Below are 25,097 nucleotides of genomic sequence, written 5' to 3' on the forward strand. Positions count from 1 at the left end.
TGGACCGACTGCAAGTAATTGGGGTCTCCGACGGGAGGCGGGAGTTTTCTTTCGCGTAATATAACTAGGTGCTGCCATTTTTCCTCGACGTCGCTTTGACCGTCTCTGGCTCTCTTCTGGCGGAATTTCCAAGATGGCGCTGCACCGAGCGGGACGCACAAAGGGCTTTCGGCCTTTTCAAAGTGGGGGAGAAAAGGGGTTAATCCGTTTTCCGCGGAGACCGGATGTCACGGGAATTATCTTCAGGCCGGGTGACCGGTCCGCTGAAAATTATTACAATATTATTATTCCGCCCCTCCGGGGCCTGGGAACAAAAGGGGTGGATTAACAAAATGGCGGAATTAAACATACCTACCGCCGAATGTCCAATAACGAGGAGCCGTTCTTTCTCCTTATCCCTCTCCCTTCTTCACCTTCCGACCTCGACCCTGCTACTATTTTTCTCTCCCTTTTGCTTACATAACGCGTGATGCTTAAGGCACCCATACCGTGTGACGGCGGCATCTTTTCGCTTTTTTTGTGAATTCTTTCTAACGAACCATGAAAACACCATTTAAAAAATTTTATAATATATTTATTAACATTTATACAGTCACTCAGAATTTTTTGAAGCAAAAATATAGATTGGAATTGATTTTAGAAGGTTCGAAAGACATACATGTGAAAAATAAGTAGGTTGGCGGCTGACATGATTCCGGCTGTTCTGTTCGTCGGAAATCAAAATATGAAATGGTATTTTAATCCGTAGACCTGTGGCTATAGCTGGAACTAGGATTAAATGAAAACATTGAAAATTAAATTTTTGGCACGGTTTTGAAAATTTAGCTCTGTCTTTTTTTTTTCGACTTTTAAGCTTGCTAAGAAAAAAACTATGAAAGATATCAAAATAATGTGACATCAGAATTACGACCGCCTTAAGTGCCGTAGTTAAACAATTACTCCCAAGTAAGGATTGTTTCAAAACCAAAGAGATCCCTAAAATAAGACCTTTTAGTAATTGTTCTCTCACGATCGAATCATAGCATTGGAATTTATCATACAAGATGGCGCTTCGCTTATCCTCCTTCTCCTATCATCCCCCTATCATATTTCATAGCTAATTACCACTTTCGTTGCAATTTATGCCGCGAGAAAACCTGTGTAAAAAATTCTGGCACCTTTCACGGCAAATACCTCGAAGTTATTTTTTTTTCCTCTACCGATTAACGAACGTTTTATTCATGATTGGTCGATCGTTTGATGAATTGACCGAACAAACGCAACCCCGTTTCCGGGGGGTCTTTTTTCCCCATTTATCCAATCAGCCCCTTGCCATTCCGTTGGAGCCAATCTCCCGTCATTTGTCCTCTCTCTCTCACTCTCTCCGTTGCTCGCGCGATTTGCGCGTTTCATGTGCGTTTTACATGTTACACATTTCGGCGTGCATTTGACCGGTAATAATGCCCCTCGTTTTCGACAAACGGCCGGGTGCGTTACACGTTACGTATTACGGGCTTTGAAAAGTCAACCAACTGCGAACTCTCTCTGTCCCTCTTTAACCGCGTCGGTCTCTGTCGGTCGCCTGCAGTCTTGCTTTTCCGAACTTCGATGCAATTTCGATGCGGCTGAATCCGCTGGTGCGCTGAATCATTCAACACTTTTACGGGAATTAAATGCTTCCACCTAAATAAATGTAATGTTAAGTTATTCGAAATGCGATGGCGGTGAACCCCGATGTACCTATAGATACTTCCATATACAGCAGGGACTCTTAATCAATGTTCTGCGCATTTTCTTTGCGCATTTATTTTCTGCATATGCCCCGCTCGCAAAAGGAAAGATCAACTTAAACATTTACAACTCGAAGTTGTTCATATCTGGCAACCACATGTATCGTTTAGCACAATGAACTAATTATTATCAGTGACCACATGTATCGTTTAGCATAATTAAAGTAATTTGAGACATTATCTAGGTAATTACCGGTATCTTTTGAACCAACATCGGAGCACTGGCATTTCGCGTTACTCTAAACTATATATGATGGACTCTGAGTTGCATGATTTATATTATTAACGGGCAATTTATTCGCATATTTTTGTATATTTCTTTCGGTTAGTAGAACTTTTTGCACATTTTTAGTATAATCAACAGCGTTCCGTTAAGGTTAAGAACCACTAGAGTACAGGGTGAAGGGAGGTGTGGATAAATGAAATGAAACACGAAATTGTTTTGCTTCTTTTTAGGTTAGGAATTCTTCGAAACTCGAATACAAGCGAATGGGCTGTTAAAATGCTCGGATCCGCGGGAAGCATGAAACGAAAGACCGTACGAAGAGCAGTGAATGATATAGTTGCGATCTCGCAAATCCGCGTCCTCCACGGCCATTGATCACCGAGTGGAGAGGTAGATACGCTACCGATCGGGTGGATTTGCGAACACACAAATTCGCTGCATTTTGCCGCGGCGAGAGGAGCGGGGGCGGTTTGGGTCATCGGTGATATTTATTATTTCTCATTTACTACTTTATCGGTCGTTCACTCCCACGCTGGTCCTCTCTCTCTCCCTCTCCCGTTAACCCCGGTCGGTAATCGTTCGACGCGACGTTTCAGTTCGCGCGAGAGCGAATTTTAGCTTATTTATTACTATCGTTAAATTAAACCGCTTCTAGGCAAGTTACTCGAAATTTCGAAACCGTTGCGGTACGTTCCCAAAGTTGGGGATAACGCAGCTGGGCAGTGCAAATGAGGGGCACAAAGTGCAGGGCGCTTCCGCCATCTTTATTCTTCCAGTTTTAATCTCTCTCACGGACGGCTCTATTTGGATCTGTCCGCCGGTAAAACAGGGAGTACTCGCCCAGTTCGGTTAAATATTTAAGTAACATCGTATTCTACTCCGATGAGTTGGGACGAAATCGTGGGAGCCCAGGAGCGTAGCAGGCGGCACCCGCCCTCCTCCCCCTTCGGCCGCATCCGCATGAAATTTCCTCTTTATTCGCGAGATTCCCGCTAAAAGACGGGCGACCAATCGCGGGGCGAATTGTTTTATTGGGGAGCCTCCGCCTTAAGTACATTCCTGTGTCCCGCGGAATTCCTGGCCCGTCCCTAGCGAATTCCCCTAGAACCCACGGCGGCGACGAATCCAGGGATAACGTGGAAACCCAGAGACCCACGGTTTCGCGGCTCCGCTATTTTATCGTATCACTCCCGGTCTTGCGATTTCAAAAAAGTTCTCCAAGAATAGTCGAGCGGTTCTCGATTTATAGGCTTCGAAAGTCTCGAGGTGGAGGGCTCCCCGGCGGTTGCGCTGATTCTCACCTACCAATAGCCAATTGCCGGGTGAGCTGCGTTCTCGTTTCGACACGGGAAGGACGAAGAAAAAAAAGAGAGGAAAAACCTGACAGATTTCCCAACGCAGTCGGAAAATTAACCGTCAGTTTTGTTTTTCGAATCGGTACGACCTTTTCGCTCGGGGTATTCGGATCGATCGCTCGCTCCAAGTCCGCTCTCGAATCTCGAGTGGCTCGTACGTGGGGCGATACTGTTTCGAGAGGTCGAAACACTTTTTTCGTTTTTGTTTTTTTTTTCCTATCCAGCCCGTGATTTTCCACGGCTTTTCAAGTGCGCGTTTCCATATGGCTCCCGGTGAGAGCTTCCCTCCGATTTGTCGATTCGAAACAATCCGACCCTCCAGTGAGGCTCACGGGTTCCGAGCGAATTTTTAATGACTTTCCGACTCGAGATCCCCCGATAGCACCATGAATTCCTCCTATCCCCTTATCGACGTGCACTTATTCATCGCGTGTCGATAATAACGTTACCTGTTGGGTATTTCGATGTCGCGCGATTAATCGCGCATTCAATCCCGCCGTATCGTAATCGAATGTCCCGACGAGGCGACGACCGCGTAAGTCAACGCACCGTCTCCAGCGAGAGATGAAAAACGACAGAAAATTCCGACCAAGGAGCCTGAAGACGTCGAGAGGCCATTGCAACAATACATATATACGTAAATTGTTCGAAGGAGGTTAGAAAAAGAGGATCTTCCGCCTCCAAAGTTTTCCGGAAGCACGCCGCGGGCGCACGTATCTTTTAATACGTGACATTCGAACGGTAGGGCGTAAATGGGTGGAAAAACATGCGAAGAATTTTTGTTTACTAAGGAGTTTATTTATTTTGACATTTCGCAAGAGAATGTTACGATATATGTATATGACTGCGCGGTAATACATCCGAAAATTTGGAGAGATGGTTGATGGGTGTGCTTCTTTGTTTAGCCTCCTTTGGAAACCTCTATGTTTCCGTGACTTTTCCATCCCTATGAACAATATGATATCGATGCAATAAATAACGCCGACTGGCCGCGGGGGATGCGTCGTGCACCAAAATGGCGGCTGGCCGTGATGGTATTTATCCCGGGCGGACGCGCGCGCATCTACGCCTCGTAAATTCGCGGGTGTCGTTGAATATATATTTTTATATTTCATAACGAGCGCGCGAGCGCCTGCACGTCCGGAAGATATTTATTTCCGAAGTGTTAATATCGATTGCGCAGCTGACGGGGCGCCGAGCTTCCCATTTCGGAGCGCCGTTAACCTGACACGCGTCATGGGGATCATGCCAGTGCTAGGGTTTTATTCGGGGTCAAGGTCTCCGGTCTCTAGAATAACTCTGGTACTTTTACTTCCTCTTCTTAATCCTCTCGTTACGAAATCGTGGGTAAAGTTGGATAGGAAAAGTCGGATTCAGACTCTAGCTAGGACTTCCACGTTAGATGTTACCGGGCATGGTCAAGAAGTTTCTCGTTAGAACATGGCCCTGCATCCATAATTGATTTTTTTCTGGTTAACATCAAGTTAAGACTTAGGATGTAATTTGGCGTCCAAGACAATTTTTATCTAGGTTTTCTCGTTAACGCTTAGTAGGTCCTGGTTAAGACTTGGTCCTGCATCCGTTTCTATTTTTCATGGTTAACGCCAAGTTAAGATTTAGTGAGGATTTAATTTGGCATCCGTGGCAATTTTATATAGGTTTTCCCGTTAACGCTTAGTAGGTTCTGCATCCATTTCTATTTTTCATGGTTAACGCCAAGTTAAGATTTAGTGAGGATTTAATTTGGCATCCATGGCAATTTTATCTAGGTTTTCCTGTTAACGCTTAGTAGGTCCTGGTTAAGACTTGGTCCTGCATCCGTTTCTATTTTTCATGGTTAACACCAAGTTAAGATTTAGTGAGGATTTAATTTGGCATCCATGGCAATTTTATCTAGGTTTTCCCGTTAACGATTAGTAGGTCCTGCATCCATTTCTATTTTTCATGGTTAACGCAAAGTTAAGATTTAGTGAGGATTTAATTTGGCATCCATGGTAATTTTATCTAGGTTTTCCCGTTAACCTGTAGTAGGTCCTGGTTAGGACTTGGTCCTGCATCCATGCCGATTTTTCATGGTTAACGCCAAGTTAACACCTAGCTAAGATTAAATTTTTAACGCATGACAATTTTATCTAGGCCTTCCTGTTAATTAGGATGTACTTAGAATTTAATTATGCATCATTGTTCCTTTGTTGGGCAAATTTAGGATATCCTTGCGCACAAAAAGTGTGACGTCTAATTATTGACCCTACATCGATAGGTTGGCATTTTAGCTGGATCCTAGCCAGCGTTCTTGTAGATTTTCAACATGAACTCATAGCGATAATTATAGGTCAAGACCTCCAATCCACCCGCGAATTCTTTCTCCTAATCCAGTCTGGACGTTTCATTTCCTCTATTGACTTATCTAAACCATCCCAGGCTTATCATCAGAGATCGTAATCACAATTCGGATTTGGGATTTCGACGTGGCGTCGGATCCCTCGCGCAGTTGGGCCTAATGCGGCCCAATTGGTCCCGAATTTCGGAAGTTGGCCTCCCCCCCCTCTCACCCCCGGGGGAAAGGGGTCCCTTGGAAGTAAAAACAGCCTCACGAGCAGACCTCGATACTTGCGCCATTAATTACTCGAGTCGGCGCGGTATCCTAATTATCCTGAAAACCGGGCCCGTTCGCAAAACTCTCTAATTTACGAGCGGACGAACGGGGAGTAACGATGGGAGGGAGCGAGAGAGACGAACGACCGGCGCGCGAGTGGGAGTGAGAGGGAACGACGGCGTCGAGCGGAAAAGAAAGATGGCCGGGGCCATCAGCGTGCCGGCTCGGTTGACATTTTGGCACTGGGACTGCGGCTCCTCATATTTTTTTGCCCGCCCTCGTGCTTTTTGCCGGCTCGCCCTCGTTCGGACACTTAGAAAGCATCCCGGACACGTAATTAATGCTCCCGTTTTATCCCCGCCATTTTGAAGGCTTATCGGCGCCGATGCGTCGACGCCCGTCACTCGACTGGAATTTGCCCTGACACCTATTCAATTTTCATTTTCTTTACTCCGATTGAGAATCTAGACCGGCGTTTTCGCACGTGCTCGTTAATCAGCGAACCGAAAGTTTAATTATGACCTAATTTCGCAAATATGAGAGATGTTGAAGAAGACCGTTTTGATTAAATGTACAATTTCGGAAACTCGGGGAGGCGCGACTTCTTTTTATATCATATATGTACTTTTATGTTATTTATGTCTCCTCGCATTTAGCGCATGAAAAGCGAGTAAGGGTGACAAAAAACGCGCGCGGGGATTTTCATTATACGGGACGTCCTCCCCGGTCGGAATAATTATCCCTCGAGATAAGAAGGGCGAAGGTCTCGCCCCCTGCGAGAGTGGGTTTCCGGCGATTACGTATGGAAATGCCCTGGCTAAAACAAAATGGGCGCAATATCCCGGGGCGGGAATTCGAAACGGGAGGGCCTTCTCGTGCGAGAAACACGACCATTTTCGTCCCCGTATAATCTTCACCGCGGGGGCTTCCGCCCCCGGAGGGTGCGACACCCCCGTCGCCACTCTCCGCTCCCTTTTTTTTTTCCCGCCCCTAATCTAAATCCGGCCGGACGCATATAATTCTATCGGCCGATCAAATAATTGAAACGCTTCATGCCTCCTGCCCGGAACCACCCCACTTCTCTTTTACCCACATAATGGCATTCCTCCGGACAGAAAGCACCCCCCACTTTCACCCAACAATTCGTCTGTCATAACGTAAACCTACTCCAATCTCAACGCAACCCTTCGTTACATTTAACCCCCCGTTGCTCAGTTTTCTATTCCAAATAAGAAAAACCTGACAAATTGACAATTGACACACTAATTCTTCATTACCAAAGGACTAGTCCTTTATTAACAAGATACCACATCAAGTTACGGAAAAAGTCAAACGATTCTTAAACGATTTCCATGCACAGGGGTGTGAGTTCAAAGCCACGTGGTGTTAATAAAGTAACACTTCGGAATAAGTTAAACATGTACAGTTTAAATTTCCACCCCTTCACACATTTTCTGTAACAACTGCAGTTCTGACCGTCGAGGTCGCGAAAGGAGGGGGTTGATAAGAGGTCTTCTTTTCGCTTTCTGTCCTCGATCCACCCCGAAAATAGGGCACATTAGGCTGAGGGAGTACCAAGAGGCATCGACAAGGGGCGTCAGAAAACCGGCGAAAAAGCGGCGGAGTGCGCCCGCGCGAGGTCCGAGTCTACGCACCCCCGAATCGGGGGCGAGGGGAACGCGCTCGAGGGTGGCTCGGCTCACCCTCGGCGCAGAGAATACAGTACAGAGAGAGCGTGTAACGTCCCACTGTCAGGGCGACCCTTCCACAGAGGGTCTGTCCTATGATTTGTAGCCGCGCTATAATGCCTCGACCACCCTGGCGCCACCCCCAGGCCACCCACCCAACCCGGCCACCCCCACCGCACACGAGGTGACACACGGGGATATACTTGGAGACACACATGGGAACACCCGGATACAAATGGAGACACATATAAAGACACGCACGAGCCCCCGACACATGTCGGGGTGGCGCGTCGGTGCGTTACACGTGTCCCTGTGCGAACGCCACACACCCACGCATCCCCTGTTTGTGGTGGGAGGGTGTGCGGAAACACCCTCTCTCGCCCTTCGACGCGCCGCCGCCGCTCGGAATTATGTTACTCTCCCTTGTCAGCCGAGTGTGGCAGTTAGTTGGTTACTATTGGCATTGGGCACTCGACGCTTGCCAAAGTGTGTACGCTGCCTGTGTTGCCCGCTTGGGGTATGTGGAGAATGCGCGGAGGGGAAGGAGGTGGGGGTCGACGGGAGCGGAAAGGGGTTGTTTCTCATTGATTACGATATAATGGCTCGATGATTCAGTGCCGGGGGAGGCGACCACTGTCTCGGGCCACCAACACGCCGCTCGGGCATTCTTGTCGGTGGGTGGCCGGGGGGTGGGCGACTTTTTGACGCGCTCGCTGGGGCGTTTGATACGAGCCCCGATTATTCGGAGCCGAGAGGCACCTCGAGTGGAAAGCTAATTCCGCGGCACGCATCTGGATGACGACTCGAGTCGGGGAATTCGGGGTGGATGATTGTTTTTCTACGGGGGAGGGCGGCAAGCCGTTGGAGATTCATGGGGTTGGGTGCTTTCGACCTGGCGCGGGGTGCTCGAGAAGTCGGGTGACGCCGATCTAAGTGCGCCACGTGGGGTGGAATTTATTTGATACCGATGAAATAAGCGGTAAGCGGGGGCCAGGGAGAAATCTCAATTGTGGGGAGGAAGAATAAGTCAACGGTTTAATTCGATAACGCATCCCCGGGGAATTGGAGGTGGTTGAAATCGCGAGGTGGCGAGACTCATTCGGGCTAAGTGGCTCGACGGCCATTTTGAGAGAGCCCACGCGCGCACCCCCTACACCTGCGTACTTCGCCACAGGGACGCGGTAATACGGCGTGTTATGTTACACATGCCCTGGAAGTTTAGTTGCCCGATGGCGTCTTAAGTCGTAATGCTCCCGGGACGTGGAGTGTTCCCGCAATTTATCTAGATTTCGTAATCGAGACCCGGCCTTGCGCGCTGGCTCGCCCGTAGATACGAGTCCGCGGATGTGTTTCTTCCTTGGTTTATGGTGTTGCGTTCCCCCCCGCCACATGACCGTACGCTTCTCCGGCTCTCGTTGCACTCGTAAAAATTTATACTCGCTTCCGTCCCGAGATGTAGCGCATACTAGATTTACGATCGGTACGGCGCGTCCCAAGATTTCGCGAACGTGACAATGGGGATTCCGCCTGGAGGGGCGGAATCCGCCAATCGGTACACCGCGTTTCCCCTAGTCACTAGATTTCGATTCGGAGGGAGCTGGGGATCCTTCGGATGTACCTTTTCCCTCTCGCCAATATGCACGATAAAAGGAAACCCACGAAAATCGAGCCTCGGTGAGATTGTACCAGGTTATTCCGAAGATTATATCGTTTTTAAATAAGTTCATGAAGCTTTTGATATCATTTAATAATTCCCGAGAATTCCATCGGGCCTCGGAGAGATTGTACCAGGTTATTCCAAATTGTGTCGTTTTTAAATAAGTTCATGAAGCTTTTGATGTCATTTAATAATTCCCGAGAATTCCATCGGGCCTCGGTAAGATTGTACCAGGTTATTTCAAAGATTGTGTCGTTTTTAAATAAGTTCATGAAGCTTTTGATATCATTTAATAGTTCCCTAGAATTCCAAAATGGCGGATGTAGCCGCTTCCGACGAGAAGCGTCCGCGTTCGGTATCGGCCCGGGCGGAATGGCCAATCAGGGAGAGGTTAAAGTGATTCAAGATGGCGCCCGAGTTCACCGGTCCATCCGCTTTTTCATAGGTTAGGCCCTTTCGGGTAGGGATTCTGGGTAGTCGAGTTATAAACGATCTCGGAGTCGCCACTCGTTTCATCCGTAGCGACAAATGCTGCGTGGAGGTTTCGTTTATTGGTACACCCGGCATTCGGGTTGTAAAACTGCGAAGATCAACAAGGAGACGAATTTACGGCGGCCTCGCTGCGCGACTACACGGATGGGAGGAGGTTAGGACGCCATGGGAGGGGAATAGTGCGTTTGGAGGTTAGGGAGAGAAACGTAGGCGGAAAGAGACCGAACTATTCCTACTGGGTGGGCTAATTTACCGGAATCACCTGAAATTATTTAACGTAATCACTTAACTGGCCGCGAAATTGATTTTCTCCGTTATCCCTCGTATCAAAATATCCATTATTACGAAAAACCCTAGAATTCTTGCTTCCGTGCGTATCGATTTCTATACTCCGCACTCCACGAATCGAAGTATGCGTTCATTATTTAACCTTTAAACGGAGAATAGGTTAGTTTGACCTAATGACGTCATATCATAAACCTGTAATCTGCATATACAGTCTGGCACTTAATACTATATTCTCTCGTGGGTAGGTGTGATTAATTCCGGTCGGAATAAGAAAAGAAAAAAACAATGTGAATCTGATTTATTTTTAAAGAAAGACATTTATATTTCTCGTACACATCGATGACGTTGGGTCAAAGTGACCCTATTTCCGTTTAAGCGAAATTCACTTGTTTCGCAAAATTACTAATACGTACTCTTTCTCTTTCATTTTTATTCCCAGGTGAAATGGTTTATGCGAATTATGGGAGGTATACAAAAATATTTTGCAGAGAGATGTCATGGTCCGCTATTTTAAGGGGGTCGTGTAAGTAAGTGTACCTTTTTATCTGATACTTGCTCTTCCGAATGAATGGACGTTTCGGGGACACCTGGTACGTGGCGGCGCAGTAGTTGTCGCGCGATAGTAAGAGAGAGATGGCGCCACCGGGGAAGTAAATTGCGGAATGAAGATGGCGTTAGCGCTGTTAAGCGCGCAAGAGACGACGCTATTGGATGCCTCCGCGGGTGGGAGAGAGACGCAAGACGCGGCAGTCAGCCTTCGGGACAGAGATGGTTGTAATTTGATGGTATATTACCCAGGGGTACTCAAATCCCCCGAATGCGCTCGAGTGTCGGACCGATCGATATTATATAATGCCCTCGAATTGGAATTGGAGGATTAATTAACCCGGAGTTAATTTGACAATTTTCTGCAAAATTGGAAATCCATTAGATAATCCCAGCAGAAGGGACGCGAATTATCAGCTCTTGTTATTTTTTTCTTTTCTCTCGAGTCTGACAACCACTGGCCGGCTCCAAGTTTAAGAAGATTTTAGAACAACCATATTCGGCCGGCAGCCTACCTAATTTACCGCGAAAGTTATTAAATTTTTTACGCGCTTAAGTTGGGGACTCCTCGGTCAAATTAACCTAACTTCACCGACTGTAAGGTCACCGTGTATGTAATGTAAGCGTTGGTGTGAAGGGTGCGGGAATCCTAGTTTTGAGAACCGCTGCGCGGGGCTCTGGATTTAGAAGATCCCTCAACCGTACTTGGTGGGTTACCTACTTTGCCGACCGAGGGAGTTATTAAATTTTTAATGTGTCCATGTTGGCACGACTCACCCCCGGCTCGCCTAACGATTCAGCCCCTCGAGGAACGCCGGCCGAGGGCGGGGGTGGAACGCCCCAAAGTGGAAGGGTTAAAGTGGGGATGAAGCGTGTCTTCTGCCTAAATAAATCTATTAATTGTCGGCAATTACAGCCATCCAGCGAGGCCCAATTAAATCGACACCTCGAAACCCTCTCGACGACGTGGTAGATATTTAACCACTCGTTAATTATATTACGAATACTATGAAAATTACTATAATAGTTCGCGAAACCAGTCGCTGAACGGCAGTCGTATCTGGTGATTACGTAAAGTTTTGACGCCCTGTCAAAACGTATGAAACATTGATTACGGCCTACAGGATTTCACTTTTCGAGTATTTTAATCTAAGGCAGACTGCTGATACGAGTGCGAAAAAGATAACGTTAATTACGCGTATCGCTCGATCCCGCGATTATCCGATCCTAATAAACAATGTCTCAATTTCACAATTCGCGCAATCTACACAGGTACATCTGGGGTAATCATCGAAATGAATGAATCATTGAGAAAAACATATTAAAACAGTTTTCGTGACTAAGATACATAATCACGTAATTCTAGATGAACTAGAGCAACGCATCATCCCCGTTTATAATTCGACTCTGCCATAAGGGTTGATTTCGCTAGCCGTAGTAGGGGAATATAGTCCTTATCGCGGTTACGTAGGTTTTCGATATAAATATCCCGATGCAATTTCCGCGACGTCTATTAAAAGTTGGAACAGGTGTTCGGGCTTTCGCGACACCCTGTAGGAGTGTCGAAATTGATAATGACACCCGGCCTTATCAGCAGTTTCGCGGAAAGGTGTGTCGGTAGTTCTCAGTAGATCACATCGTGGCTCTGACATAACCTGCAAACAATCCGTGATATGGCCGTCACTCGAAACCAAGTCAAGTGTCTAACGAGAATGCGCGGTCATCATCGAATGATCTCGCTCCGGCGAGACAAGGGGTCGTAAGTCCACCGCAAACAGACCGATCTTGTTCGAGGGATTCAAGGAGAGTACGACCCTCGACCAGTAATTGCAATTGTTCGGTCTTGCTGAAAGTTTTTCGTCGATGAATTTCCCTCGCGGCAAGGAAACCGCAATGATGCTCCAGTCGTGTCGCGGAATGACGTTCGGATCGCTAGGAGTAAATTTGTCAATTTTTGAAGTTAAATTTAGGTCAGCGTTACATGCTAACCCGGTTTAGGGTTGGATGGTCAATGTCAAATGTTGGTCGCGTGGCTCTGCATTACCGGCCATCGGTAACGCATCGATTTCAGACCTTCCTTTTGGCAACGCCAGGTGGCATCCAATGAGACATTCATCGTCCGTCGATCTCTGGTTGGCTCTATGCCGAACAAATATGGCGGCCGATCCGAATTTGGAGACAATTGACGATCTCGCAGGTCATCAAGAGGCCTTCATGGCTAGGGGAATTCCGAGTTAACGAGATCCTCCGCCATTAGGGCATTGCGGTGAGAGTCGTGGCCGGTCGGTAATTGCAGATCCGAGAACGCATGGCCCTCACGCGGCAAATTATTGGCTATCAGATTTTCGTCATAAAACACAGCGCTTCGGGAAGGACGACCGACCGATTGTCATTTCCTGCCTTAAACGTTGAAATCCCCGCACCGACTCGTACGGCGTTAATGGTCTAGCTCCTTTTACCTCACTTGCAAAAACCGAGATAAATATCTATCTTTAGAATTGTATAGTTTTCATTTTCTTTCTGGCTGATTCTTCGGGACAATATTAGAGGACCAGGAAATATAGAACGCTCATGTTTAACCGCTAGTCGTATATATGTATCCCAACATGGCGCGCTTTACGTCTGCTAGGAATCTATTTATGCTGTTTTCTGCTGCCCAGAGTGATTTATGCTCGATTAAACCCTGCATGTATGAATTGTGCCATCGTATAGTTTCCAAATGTACTCTTATGATTTGATTCCCGAGCCAAATGTCGGCGCTAAACGCGTCGGGATTCGCGAGGTGGACGGATCGTCCGATTATCGAAGATCGAGGTGGCAGTGCACGGCAACTGACGGTTGACAAATGATCGGGGAAATGGCGAATGGCGAATAATGGCCAATGAAATTGCTGTCATTACGAGGCGGTATTACGTCGTTGTGGAGCCGCTCGTGCGCGCGTGCGCACTCAATGTCGCGTATGAATGATTTTTCTATTTGCCTTCCTAGTGGGAAATAAGTCAATCTCCCTTGCGTATCTTTTCTGTCATTAACTTAAACTCCACTAGTCAGGAACGCACACACCCGATCGCGTTACAAATCTCAGATTTAAACACAACCAATTGTTGCCTGATTAGTACAATTTTTTATAAATATTCCTCAAGCTTTCCATTAAGTTATTTTAAAATGTACCTTATAGTCACTTGTATCTCTTCCTCTGTATTGGGCTGCTTCCAAAGTGGCGGAACATTTTGAATCGCAGCGCTCGACAAAATGGCGCTTATCAACCAGTTTTTCCCGAGGACTCTTTGTAGTCACTTAGTTTTTTACGAGGATTTCATGATAAACAATCAAAGGGACTGCATAAGTGGAACACAATGGGCAAGTCCCGCGTTTCTTGAGCCGCGTGTACAGAATCGCGGAGACAAAAGGAACTAGGCACGCCATAGCTGGCCCCTAGGGAACTTTTATCACCTCGACGTTGACAATGAAAAGCGCGAACAAAAGGTACTTCCGCGAAGGCAGTTTCGCTTTAATTCTTTACTCTCGAGTCGACTGTTAAAAATCGAAGCAACATTAAAACACAGTTGTACCGATTCCTGGTAATCGGGATCAACAAATACACTTACGAAGAGCGATGATATTTTGTTTACGGAAATATAACTTAATTTACATACGCCACAGACTTGACTGTATATTTTACTAAGAAAATAAAAATTCATTTTTATGTTACAGGTAAGCGTTAGCGAACGACACGTGCGCTCAGGATTAATTCTCGTGGAAAAACAGCCGTGGGTAAGATGAAAGAGAGAGGAAGAGAAATATTTCGAAATCGAGTCGAGGATCCGGGAGCCAAAAATGTGGCGAGTTTATGGGAGAAAAATGAGTGCCTGTGAGATTCGGAATCGTAAAAAAAAAGAAAAAAAAAAAATGAGGCCGCGTCTCGCGACGCCTGGCTCTCGATTATTATTTAAAGGTCTTGTATCGGTCGATCGTTTAGTATCTTGACACGTAGGCAGAGAGTAATAATAAACCCCGGCGACCCGACTCGGCTAATTCATTCAACTTTCTAACACCGCGCCTACTTCTTCGCCGAGCGGTTTCCATGAACCCAGGAAATATCGTAGTTTTCACGAGAGGTCTCGGCGATGTAAACAGAGTGATCGCTAGTTGCACGTAAACTCCTAATTTCGCTACAGCGGAGGTAAATAGCGGTTGGAGAAATTGAAAATAACGTAGACGGATTCGAAGCTCCGGGCGATTCGGGCTGAAAGTGATCGCGGCCATTATTTCCAGTCTTTTATATCTCCAAACGCCTATCGGTGGAAAATAAACATACCGCGCACGAATAGGACAAATACTCGACGAATCTCCGAAGAGATTCAGGAATCCAAGATAAATCGCCTTTCGGAATACGTCAGAAAGGAGGAACATAGTACGGGTGGAGTTGGATTACGGATTGACCTAGGGAATTTTTGTCGAAGAGTCCCGGCCGCCATGTTGGTCCGCGCGACCGAAGGTGACCTCGGTCGGTATTTCAGGTGATACGAGTCCCGTGGCCAAATCTTGGCGGGATCGTTGAACCTGTTAGGGTCGGTTCTATTTTTCTCGAATCCACCTCGCACACGTAACTCGGTCCGGCGTCCGCCAGAGGCCCCTCTAAAAATACGCCCCTTAATTAGCAACGGTTTGCGCAACCGCATGAATATGCCGGCGCAGCTATTTGGGTCCTTCGTGGCTAAGTTCACCCCGTAGAACTTGGTCAGTTACTCGGAACTCTCGGAAGAGACCGCGGCGGCGGCCGTCAGGACCCGGAAATAGGCGACTATTCTAGATCGCGTACGGACGCGCCGCGACGCTCCCGCCCCCGACGGCCGCTGGCGGAAGCGCGCTTCTGTCGCAGACATTGTGGAACTCCCGGGAAAAGTGGCCCCAAATCGAGAGAAATCGCCTGGCCTCGCCCTGACCACCTTACCCTCCGGGGTCGGGACGAGAGGCGTGTTCCCAAACGTCCCGTTTGGGACCAGTTTGTCCCCCTCCCGTTCCGTTTTTGCAGCGTATCGCCATAACGGCCATAAAATGGGAACGAAATTACTTATCCCTGAAATCCGAACAGCTCGTCGTCCTCGCCTTCGTTCGCATTATCCCCAAAGGGAGATCCGGGAGATGAATAACGTAACCACCACCAAGTGCGTAATTTTTATTATCACTAGACTTTACAGAATGCAAAAGTAAATATAACTAAATCGAATTAAACCGAGTCCTATGGAGGTTACAATTGATTCCTGACTCAGTGCTAGAGGCCGAGGCCCAGAAATGGCGGTGAACGACTTCGAAATTGGGCCACCTCGGGGAGTCTCCAAGAGAATTTGAAGATACAGTCCGCGGTCAATTGCCGAGGAACACGTCGACATTAATTCAGGGGCTCGCCTCCTCTTCTCCCGGCGCGACGCGAAAGAAGTCCCCTACGAAGAAGCGGAATGAATTTCTCGCGCGTGACAATGTCCGCGCGCGATCCCCCCCCCCCGCTCCTTCTCCCAGCGACCCCGCGCGCCGACTGCCGCCTAGTTCCGTCTCCGTCTAGCGCACGGGTTACGTTGTCGCGACCGGCGGCAGGCAGTCTGGCCAGTTTGCTCTTCCGCGGCCGCCCCCCTCCACCGCGGCCCCCTTCACCTTCGCGCCGCCAATGAACCGACCTGCCTTCTCCCCTCCCGTCCCGTCCGCCCCTCTCCCGACCCCCTATCTAGAGTAGCCTTAACACACCTTCGCTAGGGACTTTGGCGTCCCCGATGTCGTCGCGGTGGTGGCATGCCTGTCGCTCGGGGGCGCTCGTGTGCGTAAGCGCTCCCCTTGCGGGACCCCCGACTCCGCGTGTCCTTTAAAACCGGTACAGGTCCTGGAGAAATATCCCTAGGGTTGTGACCGCGGGTTACGGGACACGTAGACCGGAGACCCGCGGGTCAAGGGTGCACGGCGAAGACGAAAGCTCGGCTCTCTCGCCCATTTTTCCGAAAACCCTCCCCGGGGATGGCACGGGGGAAATTATTTCGAGTCTTGGCTACTTGCTGCGGGGATTTGGACCGCGTCCAATCGGATCATAAATTTCCCGATTCCTAGACGAGGGATCAAAAGCGAGTCTCCGCCGTCGGTCCTGGACATTGTTATCGATAATTTCCTGAATCTCAGATTGCCGGACAATATTTTTAGATCCGGTGTTTAATTACCGAGCCGTCGATAAGTCGTCGTGGGTTGAAAGGAGTTTCTACGATCTGATCCTGTTGGAATTAATTTAACAGAAATGTCGACTTTTTCTTACTCGAGTTGGTCGATCTCGTCCTTGAGGTCTCTCGGTTGTCTTGATCTTCTGCACGTCCGCGACGGGCCAATTGCTCGTTTGCATAGCCCCGGTCTTTTTGCTTCCGTTACGAAGGAATAATATATTATTCACAATTTAAACGGCGCCTACTAAGCCCATGGTAATCCATCGCATAGCACATGAGAATTTCACGAGCCCGGGTTATTTATAAGACCATGACTGCGCCATTACCCGGCTGTTCTCGAGCCCGCTAATTTAGCGCCATCTTTCTCCTACCTGTCTGCCCTCGCTTCCGCTTACAATGGGGACAGAATGCGGCGAATAGTACTGACCTGGGTTCGCGGGTCTCCAAATAACGCGTTGCATTTTTTTTTCCAACCCTCCTAGATAAACTAACAAGAAACGCATGTACCGTTCTTTTTATTTAACATTTAACAAATTATGAAAAAAATATATGCACACAATTCCTTGTATTCGTTCATTCCAATGAGCAGATTATGCGCCTGTGTGCAGTGGAGCGAGCCCCCAAATAATGCGTTTCATTTTTTTCCAACCCTCTTAGGTAGAATAACACAAAACACATGTACCGTCCGTCTTTATTTAATGTTTAACAAGTTAAAAAAAATATATACGCAATTTTGCGTACTCGTTCATTCCAATGAGTAAATTGTGCGCTTGTATGCAGTGGGGTGAAACCCCAAATCACGCGTGTCGTTTATTCCAATCCTCTTAGGTAGGGTAACAAAAAACATGCGTGCCGTTCTTCTTTAATTAATGTTTAACAAATTTAAAAAAATATATATACGCATTTTAGTGTATTCGTTCATTCCAATGAGTAGATTGTGCGCCTGTATGCAGTGAGACGAAACCCCAAATCAAGCGTTTCGTTTATTCCAATCCTCTTAGGTAGGGTAACAAAAAACATGCGTGCCGTTCTTCTTTAATTAATGTTTAACAAATTTAAAAAAATATATATACGCATTTTAGTGTGTTCGTTCATTCCAATGAGTAGATTGTGCGCCTGTATGCAGTGAGACGAAACCCCAAATCAAGCGTTTCGTTTATTCCAACCCTCTTAGGTAGGATAACAAAAAACACGCGTGCCGTTCTTCTTTATTTAATATTTAACAAGTTAAAAAAAATATATACGCAATTTTGTGTATTCGTTCATTCCAATGATTAGATTGTGCGTCTGCATGCGGCGGTCGTACGTAGCCGGCCTTCATGGAGCTCCAGAATTTGCATGTCTTCCTCCTCGGTGCTAAAACTATCGGAAAAGGGGTTAGGTCTCGCGTATCCGGCACTCACCCCGGAGTCGATTTCCCTGGCGAAGGGGATCCCCGGGGAGCGGCGGGCCGGGGTGCCAACGGGGGATTTCCGGCTATCGGGAATCGACGTAATCCGAGCCGGAGTGTTGGCGGCACTGGTCAGGGTGGGCACGGTAAAAGGGGCATTTCAGGGCCGCCACCAACCGCGGTGACATCGACACACACGCGGCGATACCGACACACGCGCGAGACACGCGAGGCACACACGCGGCGATACTTAGTGCGCCCTGTGAGTGGCTGTGAAACGAGAGGGGTAGGCCGAGGGGGGAGGGGAGCTTTGCAACCTGTTGCTTCGGATAGGTCTGCTTTTTTCTCGGGATTTCCCCTCTCTACCGCCTTTTCCACCCCCGCCGGCCTCCCTGGAAAGCTCCCGCTTACTCCGGATGAACATTTTAACCGCAATCCGAGCGGGTATCCGCGAGAGTCTGAAGGTATCCGCGAACGCCGCAATGGGGGTGTTACACTGGGGGGGGAAAAAAAAAAAAGAGAACGAATCTAGGGAAATGTCTAGGGGAAAGGAATAAGGGCGAGAATGGGATTTCGCCTGGAATAACGATATGAGGTGATTAGATTCTACAGTTATATGTTCATAAGGTTCTTGCTGTGATTGGACGCTTTGTTTTCGCTATAGGTTCATGGTAACTTTATCACCGCAACCCGAGCGGGTATCCGCGAGAATATGAACATATCCGCGGATGCCGCAATGAAGGTATTGGTTACACCGTGAAAAAAAAAGAGGTTTACATGGGAATTAATCTAGCTGGGAGAAGGATAAGGACGAGGGTAAATTTCTACTTCACTTTTCATCTCGGTAATGATTCCAGGTCAAAATTCCTCTTTTTGACTTTACGCTCAAACCGTCGGAAGCTCAAAGAAAAGCTGTTGCGAGTAAATTAATCCTGGATCTAGCCTGGAATTACGCATGGAAACGATCGCAAATTACGACCATTAGCCACCGCGGAAGACGCAGGTTTTGTTCACGTGTGCTTTTTCTTTTTTTTTTTCTACCCCGCGCAGGGGAAAAGGATGGAAAATAAGAAGCAAACAAAGGCAAGACCGCCTCTAGGCGAATCGGCCTCCAGTAATCCCCGAAAGTCCCCGCTCGGGGAGTTGCGCCCGTAGGATGCGGAGTTTACTTTTCGAGCCGAGTTAAACATAACTCGGGCTTAGGAGCGCCGCTGTGGAGAGGGTTAAACACACATAATCCACTATTTTCCGGCGGAACTCCTAACTCCGTATTTTCTTTCGCCCTGCCTCCTCCTCTGACCCTTCTCCTTTCCCTAGTTCCCGCGCCCTCCGATTCCGCCTCCCCTCTCTCTTTCCGTGCTCGCGATGCGGGGACTATTTCCGTATCGCACCGCAGCGACACTGGCGGCGACTGCGAGAGATGCAGCGACCCGGCGACTCGTTTTCATGTGGAGGGGAACGGAAGAAAGGACGGAGAGACGCGTGTGGGTTGCCCTAAGGAATCTTCTTCCTCCGTTTCCGATGGATCCGCGACGGTATATAGGATCGAGGGGAAAGGAAGAGGATCCCTATGAAGTACAGAGGAGGGGGTTACATCTGTCCTTTAGTTTAACGTAGTCAATTAAAAATATTTTGTGACGTGGGATTCGTTTTAATGACTTCTTCCCAGAATTTTTATTAATTTCATCGTAGCACTCCTTTTCGTCCCTTTTTATTGGGATGGTTTGATAAGGATAGAATGGATTTCCGATAGATCCGCGACGTTATGTAGGATCGAGGAGAAAGGAAGAGGATCCCTATGAAGTACAGAGGAGGGGGTTACATCTGTCCTTTAGTTTAACATCGTCAATTAATAATATTTTGCGACATGTGATTCCTTTTAATGACTTCTTCCTAGAATCTTTATTAATTTCATCGTAGTACTCCTTTTCGTTTCTTTTTGTTAGGGTTGGTTTGACGATGATAGAATGAATTTTATTACTGGGGCAGCACGATAATGGAGTTATTTCAGATCGCTGAATTTATCGGAGCAGTTTAGATATAAATGCAGGGACATCACTAGAGGGTCCACTGGCAATGCCGGAGGCGTTCCGTTATGCGCTGTGAGCACACTGGCAGCACTGCTTCCGCGTTCCGAAATCCACTTTAGCATCCTGCAAAGAACCACGGAAGATTCATGGCAGGGAGGATTTAAGCGAACGGGTCTCTTGGGGAGGGGAATTAAATCGAGATTGTTTGTCTACATGGTGGGCGCCGAAACAATTGCAAATGGCGGCGCACCGCGAGGGATGTCACCCCGCTACCTGGTATCTTTTTTTTTTGTGGATATAGCAGATCGTGAACAGTCGGAATGTCTTGTAAATCCTGCGGATAAATGTGCAGAAACGCGGAGGATTAACTGAAATCAGAAGGACTCGGTAAATGGACGCGAGTAAAAGCGATGAAAAGTGGAATTATTCCCGTTGGGAGGAACTCGGTCATGCTCAGTCGCTGCGGAAGCTGGGAAAAGGATAAATTAGATTGCCACGGAAGCAATGATCATGGCAGGTTATGTTGCGTGGGTTACGTAATAGCGGAGCTTAGCGCACCGCGGTCGTGCCGTTTTTCAGTGCTGTCAGTGCACTGCATAAATTTTCGGAACGGTAGGGAGCACTTGCAGCGCCCTCCCGTAAGCGTTCGCCGCACAATGCGGAGTGCCTTAGTCATCGGATCTAAGGGAAAGCGTGGCGGACTTCTTGCGAACCCTTCTCAAGATAACGTTTTCATTTCCTCCTCCCTTTTCTAAGACTTCGTTGGATTTTTATAACGCCAGGAAGAACCGAAAGTGAGTGAGCACTTGCAGCGTCCTTCCGTTAGCGCTGGCCGCACAAAGCGAAGCGCCTTACTCACCGGATCCAACGGAAAGCGAAGGAAATTTCTTGCGAACCCTTTTCAAAATAACATTTTCAATTCCTTATTTCTTTATCTAATACTTCGTTGAATTTTATAACGCCAGGAAGAATCGAAAGCGAGTGAGCACTTGCAGCGTCCTTCCGTCAGCGCTGGCCGCACAAAGCGAAGCGCCTTACTTGCCGGATCCAACGGAAAGCGAAGGAAATTTCTTGCAGACTCTTTTCAAAATAACATTTTCATTCCCTTTTTCTTTTCCCCTATTTCTACGACCTCGTTGCAGTTTGCAACGAGCGTGGATCGCGCGCAATGACGCGATCTAGGGAAGCACGCCGAGCTGCGTTTCAGACGAAGTCGCGGCCAGCTCGCGGCCGGCAGCGCGCGGGAGAGAGAGGGCGCTAGGGGGGCGCGCGCGGGAGCGAGAGAGAGGGCGAGCGCCGCACCGAGCCGTGGTGGGGGCTCCCCTGGAGCCCAGCATCAGCCTTCTCTCGGACTGTGTGCGGTGCAGCCAAAGCCGAGTAACAAAACCAGTCGTCCCTCTCCTGGCTAGCCAGCTGGCCGTTGCCTTCTAATCCGCTCCATTGTTCCTTACGGGTTTCGCCCTTTTAACATTTTATCGCATCCGCCGGAGGATCTCGTTTTTACGCCCCCGACCCCGAGCCCCGTTTTTCGCCTTTTCGCGTCCACTCGGCCCCTTCCCGGCGACCGCACTCGGGGATCGTTTGTAATTTATTAAACCCTTTTCAAGAAAGAAATGTACCTGTGCAACGGCGAACCCTTTTACCGTCGATTTCTGATTTCGCCGGTTATCGTGCACCGCCTTCAAGAGTCAAATAGTGGTTTCTTCGTGTTTTCACTTTACGTTTTATAATTAAACCGTTGGCACAGTGGAACGATGAGTTGAGTCCCTCGAAGTGAATTAGTGCCAATTTACCCGCCGGCTTCTGGTGATGATTTAATAACATTTTAATTGAAAATTGGTACGGGGCGTGTGAGTTAATAAGTATGTGTCAGGCGTCAATTAGTGTCAATTGGTTTCGGCTTTCGATCATTTTCTATTCCCAAAATGGATAGACCAAGTTGCGGCGAATCGTCGAATTCGACGTCGGTTTGTTAGGGTCATTAGGGATTTTCGGGGAACGATTTAATTGAATCTATAACAAAGGAGGCTGCAAATCACGAGCTAGTTAATGACACTTTTCTGTTAATCAGCCGCGAATGGATAAACCGATACAGTCGCCTCTTTTAATTATCCGCTGATTAAAAATTCCTCCCGAGAATTAATTTGTATGGGTTTCGAGCCAATCAGTTTTAATTGATCCGCCGGTATTATCGGGAATTTTTGCCGACCTCAACACCTTTTGCTATTCATCAGTTTTAATTAATTGCCATCAATTGTCAGCCACTTTCAACGAATGATAACGCCGTGTCAATGCTCCTCCCTCGAACTTCTTTCCCATGTTTTGTCATTGCTAATTATTCGCAATTTGAAATTGTCTTAGGCCGTGTGTAAAGACACATTGACAATGCTAAATTTGACGGTCTAAATCGTGTCAAGGCAGTAGTGAACGCGCGCAATCGATTGACTGTCAAACCTATTGCGCTAAACTAACGACCATTAATCTCCTCGTTCATTCCGTTTAATGTGAACGCATTCTCTCGCGTACTTCGAACCCGGCGAAGTCCAAGTTGTTATTAAAAAAAAAGCCTCCGAGATTAATCAGTAATCTACACTAGTATTCAGTCCAGGAGACTGCGTGTTCCCCGGCAGTGCTGAACGTGCTTAATTCAGGTTCACGAGAGTTCTTGCCGAGAGGTGTTGAAATTAAAATTGAATACCGTGAACAATATATTTGCGTTCCTATTTGCTTTACAGATTTTCGCGTCGTCAGAGCGCTAGTGGGTTTATTTATCGCAACTTCAATCAAGTTTAAGTGGATTTCTTGGTAGACCAGATGACGAGATCGGCAGGTTCATCAGTGTTCATCGACCTTCGTTCGAATAATCCGAACTTCGGTTCAAGTGAGATCAAGAGATCGCGGCTCGATACAATGAACAATTACGACCCGCAGGAATTCAGAGGAAGGTTCGCGTGACACGTGAACATGTTCAAGAGGGTTACCGTGGACTGGGGAATCGCGAACGTGAGGTGAACCGTCCGCGGAAATGGATCGCAGTTTTAAGAACAATGCGGACTTCAAAATGAACCAGCAGAACTTCAAGCTGAGCGATTTCGGGATCGACGTGAAGTTGAACCACGAGTTCAAGAACTTCAGCGTGAACAGTCAGAGCAAAGTGGTGCGGACTGGTTCTCAAGTCGGGCTGAACTTCGGACAAGGAGAGTTCAAGGTTCAGATGAGTCCGAATCGGTTGAGGACTAGTGCGAACACGGGTCGAACCTGTTCGAATTTATCGCAGGGAGAAGCTGGACTAGCTCGAACTAGTCCGAACAATGTGAACGTCTTCGCGAGTGGGAAGAATAACGTTCAGACCAGTTCGAACCAATCCCAGATGCTGGTTCATCTTCAGACTGCCCTAGGAACGAACAGTCCCCCCATTCGAAACAGTCCTAGTCAACTGTTCGTGAACGGGGGAGCGATGCAAAGGAGTTCGTCCACCCTTTCTTCGCCTACCTACTGGAAGCAATATGGCGGCCAGGAAAGCGGGGTAAATATGGTAGCAAAGCTGATTCTCCTCTTTCGTGACTTAATCGGTGATTTTTTTTCTTTTTTTTTTGATAAACAAAATCCGCGGGGGATTGTTCACTCGCAAACATTGGATTCAGCGAAAAAGTTTGCATTTCGGCGGCCGAGTTAGAGAGGGACGGCGTAATGAATTTCCCAGGTGAGAACTGGTCGAGACCGCGCGATCCTTAAGGCGGCCATTAAGCTTTTTCGCGCGACGAGCAAGTCTACGAGTATTGGAGCCCTGGGTCGCCAAAAATGTTCGTGATTTCCCGGGTCGTAAATCGAAACAGTCGGTTAACGAGTGGGGCCGAGAGGTTACGTTACGTGAGGTTGGGGTAGGTTAGGTCGGTAAGCGTCTTCCCGCTTACGATCACCCAGCGAGTGTCCAGCCTTTTGCGGGCGCCCCCGGGAGGACAAGTGACGACGGATAGGTTATGGTTTACGATCGTGGCCGCTCATCTGTTACGAGCTGTCCTGTTAGACGACAAGCCGCAAACTGCGAGCGATTAGTCCGAGCGGAAGGCGAAACGGTTTTAGGGGTTATGTCGGTACGTGACCGGCCGCTGATTGGCTCTTTACCGTAGCCAGTCCACGGTAGACGTTTGCAATTTCCCCTGCACCCGCGGAGACATCCCCGTCAGGACCGAACCTTGCACCGGCGTGTTGATTTTCGCTCGACCGCCGATTGATCCGCCATTGAGTAAACCGTCTCCCATCGGGATGCCCAAACGAGGTTAGGCCTCGTCTAATTCCCCGGCTGGGGCAGGAACTCCGACTCTCGAGAGGCCGCTTCGGTCGGGAATTAGAAACTCTGCTCCTCTTTTAATGGCGGCGACGATCGGGCGCGGTGAGCATCAATTATTGATGGTGCGCCACTTCCCGGGAGTTCCTCGCGGCGCGTTTCATTCACCCCGTCGAACAATGCGTTCCCGGCGTTCCGCGGAATTCTTTTCGTCCGAACCGGCGGGGAGCGTCTTTCGTATGCAATTGTAAGCGCTGCCTAATACCCGGTGCCTCGGCACATACTAATTAGAGTCGGGGAGACGCGGCTGGAATACGCGAGCCGCGCCGGAAACGGAGATCGCGCCCCGGCCGCCACCTCGCCACTTTCGAGGCTCGTCGTCGCGGCTTCCGGACAACATTCTCGGTTTTAAGGTTAGGCACGGCCTCGCCGCGAGTGAACCTCTCGAGCCCGCGGTCGGATTCCGCGATCGGCCGTTCCGCTCGCCGAGGGCGGTCGATCTCGGTGATAGCCACTGCCGCCATTTTTCCAGCTTAGCCGCGTTACGCTCAGCCTCGTTAGCGCTCTAGTTT

General features: G+C 48.2%; 1 protein-coding gene across 12 annotated transcripts in view; it reads left to right on the forward strand.

Moving 5' to 3' along the window:
- Positions 1-25,097, forward strand: part of LOC105702959 (transcription factor 12) — a 71,881-nt gene that overhangs the window by 19,496 nt on the left and 27,288 nt on the right. For 11 of the 12 annotated variants that reach the window (XM_012430948.1, XM_012430950.1, XM_023432542.1 and 8 more), the window contains exon 1: positions 21,657-23,763. The exons of the other annotated variant lie outside the window; for it this stretch is intronic. In XM_012430948.1, the coding sequence (XP_012286371.1) occupies positions 23,263-23,763 (501 nt within the window). In that variant the 5' untranslated portion in view covers positions 21,657-23,262. Of the gene's footprint in view, positions 1-21,656; positions 23,764-25,097 lie in introns of those variants that run through there. 12 annotated transcript variants of the gene reach the window in all.

This window comes from Orussus abietinus, unplaced genomic scaffold (assembly GCF_000612105.2).
Source record: "Orussus abietinus isolate OABI.00-Male unplaced genomic scaffold, Oabi_2.0 scaffold355, whole genome shotgun sequence".
Lineage (NCBI taxonomy): Eukaryota > Metazoa > Arthropoda > Insecta > Hymenoptera > Orussidae > Orussus > Orussus abietinus.